The following is a 10,556-nucleotide window of genomic DNA, read 5'->3' on the forward strand; positions in this document are numbered from 1 at the left end:
GTAAGGGACTCTACTATTTACAACCCCTGTTGTAGGGTGCCAGTAAGGGACTCTACTATTTACAACCCCTGTTGTAGGGTGCCAGTATGGGACCTCTACTATTTACAACCCCTGTTGTAGGGTGCCAGTAAGGGACTCTACTATTTACAACCCCTGTTGTAGGGTGCCAGTAAGGGACTCTACTATTTACAACCCCTGTTGTAGGGTGCCAGTATGGGACCTCTACTATTTACAACCCCTGTTGTAACGTCAAGACGTTAAAGTTGGGGCTATGACATAACCCTCTCTGTAGTACTGTAACTCTTCCACGTGAGGTGCCAGTAAGGGACTCTACTATTTACAACCCCTGTTGTAATGGTAAGTGTAAAGCATTACTCAAAATCCCCTAATAACATAATAACCACATTAAATATGTCTGTAAAACAGCACAAAACAAAGAGATTTAAAAAAAAAAGAAAGAAAGAAAGGGGAATGGTCATTTTCAGAACTCTTACAAAGGCCCTGAGAGAGAGAGAGTGCTGAAAACATTGTGAGTCAAAAGAGTCAACATAAGACGGGAATATATTTAATTAAAAGTGTAAATCAAAGCTATGTTTGCACAAATGTTCCTAAAATGTGTCAGAGAGGACTGAAAAGAACATCCAGCTTGTTGATCGAAGCATGGTGGAGGTTAAGGAAGCCATTTGTCAATGTCACATGCAATCATCCTCCAATTCTTAAATATTTTATTCAACCGCAGCTTAGTTTTAATGAAAATTGATAGAGATATATAGTGTATGACAAAGCAGATGACTTCAGTACAGTACCACACTTGCAGTCTCACTGTCCCTCAAATATGTATTTTGCAACACTGAACACAAGATGGCACTGTGGCTCTAGAGGTCACTGGGGAGAATACAGAGCTCCTCTACGCTGCCTGTCAGATCTATGTTTACTTTAGTCGTTTCCTGACGGCACTAGACATACTGTTAGATACTGGAGAAAACATACTGTTGGATGGAAAATCTTTCCTTGTAGTTTTAAAGACTTTAATATTGAGGATTAGAGTTGTAAGAGCGCCAAACTCTGCTCAACGGAACGGAACCCGCACCCCCAATCTAAAACCTCACTCTTCTGTACATCAATGTACATTAGAGGTGGTTCATGGGGACTTCGTGGGCTCACCATGTCATCACAGTGGGGATTTACAGTTGCATTATTGTGTGTTTTACCGCTGAGGAAAAATGACCTGTTTTAACACCCACGGTAACACCCATTCCCCCTGACACACACAAACTGATCCGTGTTCATAGACTTCGCTTTATACAAAAGATTGCATTTAGACACTGAGCAGGACAGGTCGCTGCTAGTGTGTGTGTGTGTGCGCAGCGGCGCATCAGTTAAAAACAATTACAAACATCGCTTGTCAAGTCGTACACCAAAGCGTGACTTAAGAGAGCTGGAAAGGAGGTCTTTTATCAAACTAAATGAACCGGCCAAGCATCTGTGAATGGATCCAAGATTCATTGAGCAGCAGGTTCTATTCGGCATTATTATTTTATGCATTCTTTATTTAACCAGGCAAGTCAGTTAAGAACAAAATTCTTCTTTACAATGACGGCCTACAACGGCCAAACCCGGACGACGCTGGGCCAGTTGTCTGCCGCCTTGTGGGACTCCCAATGACGGCCTACAACGGCCAAACCCGGACGACGCTGGGCCAGTTGTCTGCCGCCCTGTGGGACTCCCAATGACGGCCTACAACGGCCAAACCCGGACGACGCTGGGCCAGTTGTCTGCCGCCCTGTGGGACTCCCAATGACGGCCTACAACGGCCAAACCCGGACGACGCTGGGCCAGTTGTCTGCCGCCCTGTGGGACTCCCAATGACGGCCTACAACGGCCAAACCCGGACGACGCTGGGCCAGTTGTCTGCTGCCCTGTGGGACTCCCAATCACGGCCGGTTTGTGATACAGCTTGGATTCCAACCAGGGTGTCTGTAGTGACGCCTCAAGCACTGAGATGCAGTGCCTTAGACCGCTGCGCCACTCGGGAGCACAACATTGAGAATCATCACCTCTGGCCACACAGAGATAAAGAAAGACACAGAGAGAAATGTGTGTGTGGACTGGGCTGACAGCAGCCAACACCAACATTTATGTGAAGCTCACTGTTAATACGAAGTCCTTCGGTATGCGTGTTTCTTTAATTAATTTCCCTTCAGTGGGGAACTGCTATATAGTTCAGCGATTATATTACAACTCTGCAATCCATCATTAACTAAGCACAAACGCAGATCTTTCCCCTCGTTGCAAAGACCGTTTGTACATTAAAACATCTCAGTCTCCATTTACCGCCACCAGGGACACATGAGAGTAGAAGCACACCGCAGCCAGGCAGGCCTCAAGGTCTGGGCACTACGGGACAGTCTTTCACATGTGCCTGCAGGCACACACACGAAAGAGCCCACATGCACACACACACACACACACACACACACGCACACACACCCTTCAATTTATCCCTTTGGCTCTCGGGTTGTTTTAATCAATCAAATGTGTCTTTCACACACACCTTGTTGTTTCAGTGCACCTTTTTAATGATGGCTTATATTACAGGTAGGACGCTGTAGTGGACATTCTTTATAGGGCCAGGACTTTTATTATGTCTCATGTAGCTGTGGTGTTGTTGTACACAGTGATAGGTATCTTTACCTTATAGAACCTTTCAATCAAACCCGTCAAAGGAAACGGAGATACTACAGGTGAATGTAATGCAAGGTACTCACAGGTTTCCCCGGTAGACCTCTCTCCCCTGGACCGCCAGCTTTCCCCTGCAAGAGGAAAAGGTATGGAATAGATGGGTCAGGGACGATAAATTGCATGATGAATGTACCAGTACCATCCCTAGTGGACTAAATGCACCTGTTGGTATTATGTAAGTCTTATGGATGTCTTCCATTCTTCCAGGATATCCACAACTGGGGCGGCAGGGTAGCCTAGTGGTTAGAGTGTTGGACTAATAAGTGGAAGGTTGCAAGTTCAAGCCCCTGTGCTGACAAGGTATAAATCTGTTGTTCTGCCCCTGAACAGGCAGTTAACCCACTGTTCCTAGGCCGTCATTGAAAATAAGAATTTGTTCTTAACTGCCTAGTTAAATTAAGGTAAAAAATAAAAAAAACTTAGTGGAGCTACTATAGTTCACCTATTAACATTACTGCTCCTAACTGAACTGTCCTCTGTTAAAGGAAAATGCCACTGAAGGTATTAAAGCTAGATTAGAGGAGATGCTTTTATTGTCCAACTTTCAACAGAAATGTATATCCTTTTGCAGTCATAAGACATCAAAGAGTCAGCGATGTTGCACTGGTCCGTTATGTTAGGAACCATGACACTCATCGAGATTCATCCAAGCACCTCCCCTGACTCTCCATCCGAGCTTTGGGTCTGCCGTTTTAGCCAATGGCTCCACCCAATATACAGGATGTGTTTTTAATGAAACCCCCCAACCTAATTGGAGACAATTGCCACTAGCAAATATAAAGCCAGGGGTTGGGTGTTTTCTGTCTTTAGTTCAGGTCTCATCCCTGTGAGCTGGAGGAGGTTGTTTATTTGACGGTAACGCGACACAGCCTTCAGAAGAACGGCACACGGCGTAAATAAAAACTGGAAAGTCTAATGATCTCCCACACAGATCTTAACGGCACGCTCAACCTTAGCTCATGGCGGCCCATGGGTGACCTTTCTATTCAAACGTAGACATGACATATGTTTAGTATATTGGGGGGGGGGTTCAACGGCACCTACACAAATGGGCCATTGGCCATGTTTTCTGCGATATTCCTGCCTTGAGAAATGTGTCGTTTAACGGAGGGTCTAGCACATTTTTCCCTATTGGTCTGCCTCTTTACTCCAGTGTGCTAACATGGCTAACTATCTTGGAAAATATTTGTAATGTTGTTTCTTATTGTTAACTTATTGTACTTATAGCCCAACAGACTCCCATTTACTCCTTGGAGGAGAGCGCACCTTGTCCCGGAATCGCCCAGAATGCACCGCGCAGCCCATTGACGTACAGTAGCACGGGCAACGTTTCCCCATCTCCTCAAAAGTATATCTGCCGTTGCGAATGTTAGACTCATCCATTTGTAGGTTGAACATGGTGAGATGTAGACTTCCAAATGTATAGTGTTTAGTGTATAGTGTTCCACAGCTAACTAGCTACGTTACATGCTGATATTGTCCTTGGTATTATTGTGTGTAGTAGTGTTTAGTTGATTTCACAGCTAACTAGCTACGTTACATGCTGATATTGTCATGGTATTATTGTGTGTAGTAGTGTTTAGTTGATTTCACAGCTAACTAGCTACGTTACTTGCTGATATTGTCTTTGGTATTATTGCGTGTAGTAGTGTTTAGTTGATTTCACAGCTAACTAGCTACGTTACTTGCTGATATTGTCTTTGGTATTATTGCGTGTAGTAGTGTTTAGTTGATTTCACAGCTAACTAGCTACGTTACATGCTGATATTGCCTTTGGTATTATTGTGTGTAGTAGTGTTTAGTTGATTTCACAGCTAACTAGCTACGTTACATGCTGATATTGTCCTTGGTATTATTGTGTGTAGTAGTGTTTAGTTGATTTCACAGCTAACTAGCTACGTTACATGCTGATATTGTCTTTGGTATTATTGTGTGTAGTAGTGTTTAGTTGATTTCACAGCTAACTAGCTACGTTACATGCTGATATTGCCTTTGGTATTATTGTGTGTAGTAGTGTTTAGTTGATTTCACAGCTAACTAGCTACGTTACATGCTGATATTGTCCTTGGTATTATTGTGTGTAGTAGTGTTTAGTTGATTTCACAGCTAACTAGCTACGTTACATGCTGATATTGCCTTTGGTATTATTGCGTGTAGTAGTGTTTAGTTGATTTCACAGCTAACTAGCTACGTTACTTGCTGATATTGTCTTTGGTATTATTGCGTGTAGTAGTGTTTAGTTGATTTCACAGCTAACTAGCTACGTTACTTGCTGATATTGTCTTTGGTATTATTGCGTGTAGTAGTGTTTAGTTGATTTCACAGCTAACTAGCTACGTTACATGCTGATATTGTCCTTGGTATTATTGTGTGTAGTAGTGTTTAGTTGATTTCACAGCTAACTAGCTACGTTACATGCTGATATTGTCTTTGGTATTATTGTGTGTAATATTGTTTAGTTGATTTCACAGCTAACTAGCTACGTTACATGCTGATATTGCCTTTGGTATTATTGTGTGTAGTAGTGTTTAGTTGATTTCACAGCTAACTAGCTACGTTACATGCTGATATTGTCTTTGGTATTATTGTGTGTAGTAGTGTTTAGTTGATTTCACAGCTAACTAGCTACGTTACATGCTGATATTGTCCTTGGTATTATTGTGTGTAGTAGTGTTTAGTTGATTTCACAGCTAACTAGCTACGTTACATGCTGATATTGTCTTTGGTATTATTGTGTGTAGTAGTGTTTAGTTGATTTCACAGCTAACTAGCTACGTTACATGCTGATATTGTCCTTGGTATTATTGTGTGTAGTAGTGTTTAGTTGATTTCACAGCTAACTAGCTACGTTACATGCTGATATTGCCTTTGGTATTATTGTGTGTAGTAGTGTTTAGTTGATTTCACAGCTAACTAGCTACGTTACATGCTGATATTGCCTTTGGTATTATTGTGTGTAGTAGTGTTTAGTTGATTTCACAGCTAACTAGCTACGTTACATGCTGATATTGTCTTTGGTATTATTGTGTGTAGTAGTGTTTAGTTGATTTCACAGCTAACTAGCTACGTTACATGCTGATATTGTCCTTGGTATTATTGTGTGTAGTATTGTTTAGTTGATTTCACAGCTAACTAGCTACGTTACATGCTGATATTGTCCTTGGTATTATTGTGTGTAGTAGTGTTTAGTTGATTTCACAGCTAACTAGCTACGTTACATGCTGATATTGCCTTTGGTATTATTGTGTGTAGTAGTGTTTAGTTGATTTCACAGCTAACTAGCTACGTTACATGCTGATATTGTCCTTGGTATTATTGTGTGTAGTAGTGTTTAGTTGATTTCACAGCTAACTAGCTACGTTACATGCTGATATTGCCTTTGGTATTATTGTGTGTAGTAGTGTTTAGTTGATTTCACAGCTAACTAGCTACGTTACATGCTGATATTGTCCTTGGTATTATTGTGTGTAGTAGTGTTTAGTTGATTTCACAGCTAACTAGCTACGTTACATGCTGATATTGTCCTTGGTATTATTGTGTGTAGTAGTGTTTAGTTGATTTCACAGCTAACTAGCTACGTTACATGCTGATATTGTCTTTGGTATTATTGCGTGTAGTAGTGTTTAGTTGATTTCACAGCTAACTAGCTACGTTACATGCTGATATTGTCCTTGGTATTATTGTGTGTAGTAGTGTTTAGTTGATTTCACAGCTAACTAGCTACGTTACATGCTGATATTGTCTTTGGTATTATTGTGTGTAGTAGTGTTTAGTTGATTTCACAGCTAACTAGCTACGTTACATGCTGATATTGTCATGGTATTATTGTGTGTAGTAGTGTTTGCTAACCAGCTGACCATTGCATTGTGGATCTTTGTGGTCGACTTGAGCTGCAACAGATTTCCACAACAATTTTCCATGTTGCTACCAACCTCACTACAACGCCAAAATGAAATGTTCCCTTTAACAGTGGGGTCTGTTCTGTAGAATGATTTCAGGAGCAGGGGTGACAGGAAGTAGCCGTGCCTCATTCTGGCCTGTCATTAGTCAGGTGAACCAGAAAGGACTTGCTGTTGAGATTCAATTATTTTTAGTGGTCTCCTGGAGCCTTTTCCATGTTTCCAGTATAAGGACAGAGGCATCTGCAGAAACATGCTCAGTGACACACAGGAACAAACTGACTGGCACACACACACACACACACACACACACACACACACACACACACACACACACACACACACACACACACACACACACACACACACACACACACACACACACACACACACACACACACGTTGCTGATGTTTAATAGAAATCAGACAAGTTGTTGAGGCCTGTGCTAGGTCTGGGGACAAGACATTGTGGCAGAAAGTAAAAGCGTCACTCCTTCAAGTCAGACAGGTGACCCCCAAAATAATTCAGAGTACTCACAATGAACCCAGGCTCCCCTTTCTTTCCTCCTTCACCCTGCTCTCCCTGCAAAGGAGAGGGTGAGAGACATCGAGAGGGAGACAGAGCGATAGAAAGAAAGAGAGAAACATCTCAGTGAGGCAGCAATAAGATACTTTTAATCAGGTCAAAGTGCACAGAACAATGTTTTCAGGTTAAATGAGGACATACATTATATTATTCTTTGGAGGGTGAAAATATGTTTAAAAGAGTGTTTACCTTGATGCCCTCAGGCCCTGGTTCCCCAAGTGGACCCTCTGCACCCCTCGGCCCCTATGACACGGAAACAGCTGCTTAGCCATGTATGTGTATGTGTGTGTGTGTATGTGTGTGTGTGTGTGTGTGTGTGTCCCGGGTCTCTATGACACAGAAACAGCTTAGTCCTCTCTGTAACCAACTCTGTTTACAAACCACTCAACCATCACATCACACAACGGCACTCGTGTATACAGGCAACACACCCACCCACACACACTCACAGCTACTTAGTAGTGTACAATATGGGATATGGGGGCATTGGTGTTGAGAGCAGCATGTGGGAGCAGTGTAGTGTGAAGGCCTTTTTTTTCTTTCTTTGAACACATGGAGTTCCAGAGACAAAACAGACGGATCACTTAATATCCACAACCTGGGAGTGATCACCTGACCCCCCCCAAGCACCAAACCATCTCTGCAGCCCCAGATAGAGGGTGGAGATAGTCATCTTTTAAATAAGACCCCTCCAGGCTGCGTTGATGCTGTGCTCTTCCTGTTCTGTCTGATTGGACTGTTGTGTCCGTTCCTCTTTGTGTCACTCCCTGAGGTTCTAACATTCCTCTCCTGCCTCACAGGTAGGGATTTCCAGCAACCCCATCTCTCTCTCTCTCTCTCTCTCTCTCTCTCTCTCTCTCTCTCTCTCTCTCTCTCTCTCTCTCTCTCTCTCTCTCTCTCTCTCTCTCTCTCTCTCTCTCTCTCTCTCTCTCTCTCTCTCTCTCTCTCTCTCTCTCTCTCTCTCTCTCTCTCTCTCTCTCTCTCTCTCTCTCTCTCTCTCTCTCTCTCTCTCTCTCTCTCTCTCTCTCTCTCTCTCTCTCTCCCCCCTCTCACCCCCCCACACTCTGTCCTCAATACATAAAAAGCCACATTCAGTCTTAAGAAGTGTGTGTGCTTTATTGGACTGTGCTGCTCTGTCTGCTGATAGTGGACTCTGCTAAGCTACACACAACACTTACCTTGGTTCAGGCCAAAGATACACAGCGGGAAAATAAGTCAAACAGAGTCTAAATATGTGTTTTCTTACTCATAAAACTATTCAACACAGCTATGTGAGTGAGTGGATACATTGATTGGGTCTCCGATGTCCACCTGGCTTTCAAGGCCAAGCAAAATGATAGCAGAGCCACCGCTAGTCAGGCCAAATCAAAAAATCATAAATTTAATAGCAGAATTGGAAATTGCAACTTTTTAAAAACTTGATCCTAAAGCTGTAGGCTACAGACGGGTGAATGGCTCATTCAGGTTAGTTAACAAGCACCTCGTCCAGTCAGTTATATGGCTTAGCACAGAAGCCTCTGTTCAAGTTCACGCACACTCATCATATATACAAAATCTTACTCAAATTCTATCCCGGTTTGAATTGGTCAATTGAGTGAGCCAAGTGAGATATCAAAGCCAGAGATTGCCGAGAGATATTACACATTGCGAGGTCAATGAGGACAACTGAAAGACACAAAGACAGTAGGTCAAGAGGTAAAAGATTATGCGTCAGACTGAATTATTGGTCCCTAGCTATTGTCTGTCTGCAGGTAATAGTTTATAGTACTACTGTAGTTCATAGTCCACATATCCAGTTAACTGCCAAAATAAAGGAAACACTTACAGGGCTGGCCTTGGCATAAGCGACATAAGTGGTTGCTTAGGGCCTCCGGCTCCTAAGGGCCCCCCTGACCATTTTTTTTTTAGGAACTCAGTTATCAACTGACTTTTGAGAGTCAGAATAGTAGAATACAGGTGCAGGTTCTACATGTTCTGTTAGTCAATTAGCACATGTCTGATACAATTCTTTATATTGGTAAATTAATCTAGCCAGCTATCTAAATTTAGCAATGATGGGCAAATTACTGAGTGGGAACAAAGGGCACGTGCCCTGACCACCAGGGGGCCCCCATTGATTTTGTTAGTCACGCTCACTCAGATATCATATTAACAAGGCATAAGTCATTGCAAAAAATGAAATAAGTTATACAATTTTAAGATTTTCCCTCCAACCAAATCTTGCTTATGGGCCTCAAACGGCTAGGGGCGGCTCTGGAGGGATACCGTATTTTATAATATGGTTCCAGAGTTGATTAAGCAATTAACATCCCATCATGCTTAGGGTCAAGTATAACATGTCCAGTTGCCCATTATTGTGGTTACCATGGCTAGAGGAAGAGACCTCAGTGACTTTGAAAGAGGGGTCTCAAAGGAGCTAAAGGGTTGTGTGTGTGTGTGTGTGTGTGTGTGTGTGCGTGTGCGTGTGCGTCTCAGTCATCAGATCTCAACCCAATTTAACACTTATGGGAGATTCTGGAGCTGGGCCTGAGACAGCGTTTTCCACCACCATCAACAAAACACCAAATGATGAAATTTCTCGTGGAAGAATGGTGCCGTAACCCTCCAATAAAGTTCCAGACACCTGTAGAATCTATGCCAAGGCGCATTGAAGCTGTTCTGGCGTCTCGTGGTGGCCCAACGCTCTATTAAGACACTTTATGTTGCGTGGCTTCCTTTATTTTGGCAGTTACATGTAGTTACTACTGGGTCATATCTACTATTTGACTGCAGGTAATATCTTGTATAGTTATGTAAGATCATCAAACGGAGCAATAAAAAATACATTCCTGAGACCAAGCGTCTTCCCAGACTGAATTGCTCTCAGGGATAATAAATCAGAGAGAGAGAGAGATAAGAGGGGTGAAAGTAAAATATTCCTGTTGGCGTTTCCTTTATTTTGGCAGTTACCTGTAGTCTAGGAACAGACGGAGATCCTCTGTGTGCTCCCAGCCTGTAGTTACTACTGGGTCAACATACTATTCCTAGAATGCACTGCCTCTTTGTCCTACCGTACACTGTGACAGAATGCATTGTAAACGTAACATTGTATCACCCAGACATTATGTCTTTATAGCTCGGAGGGTAAGAGAAGGCCATAAGTAGGGTTAAGATAACAACAGTGAGATTGGCCCTGTGGCGGCGTAGACCGGCAACGACCTGAGCCGTTTCGCTTTGCTGCTGTACAGTACTTTAGCCTGTAGTACCCGAGCGATAAACACTGGAGTATACAGTCATGTATGTTTATATCAGAACAGATGTTCCCGAAATACCAGAGGGCATTCAAATCA

The 10,556-nt window shown here is 42.8% G+C and overlaps 1 protein-coding gene across 1 annotated transcript in view; it reads right to left on the reverse strand.

Annotated features, from left to right (window-relative positions):
- LOC118358616 (collagen alpha-1(XXIV) chain-like) overlaps nucleotides 1–10,556 on the reverse strand; it is a 124,857-nt gene that overhangs the window by 63,040 nt on the left and 51,261 nt on the right. The window contains exons 18-20 of the mRNA XM_052480072.1: nucleotides 7,417–7,470; nucleotides 7,180–7,224; nucleotides 2,769–2,813 (exon numbers count right to left, since the gene is read on the reverse strand). Of these exons, the coding sequence (XP_052336032.1) occupies nucleotides 2,769–2,813; nucleotides 7,180–7,224; nucleotides 7,417–7,470 (144 nt within the window). The remainder of the gene's footprint in view (nucleotides 1–2,768; nucleotides 2,814–7,179; nucleotides 7,225–7,416; nucleotides 7,471–10,556) is intronic.

Source organism: Oncorhynchus keta, chromosome 26 (assembly GCF_023373465.1).
Source record: "Oncorhynchus keta strain PuntledgeMale-10-30-2019 chromosome 26, Oket_V2, whole genome shotgun sequence".
NCBI lineage: Eukaryota > Metazoa > Chordata > Actinopteri > Salmoniformes > Salmonidae > Oncorhynchus > Oncorhynchus keta.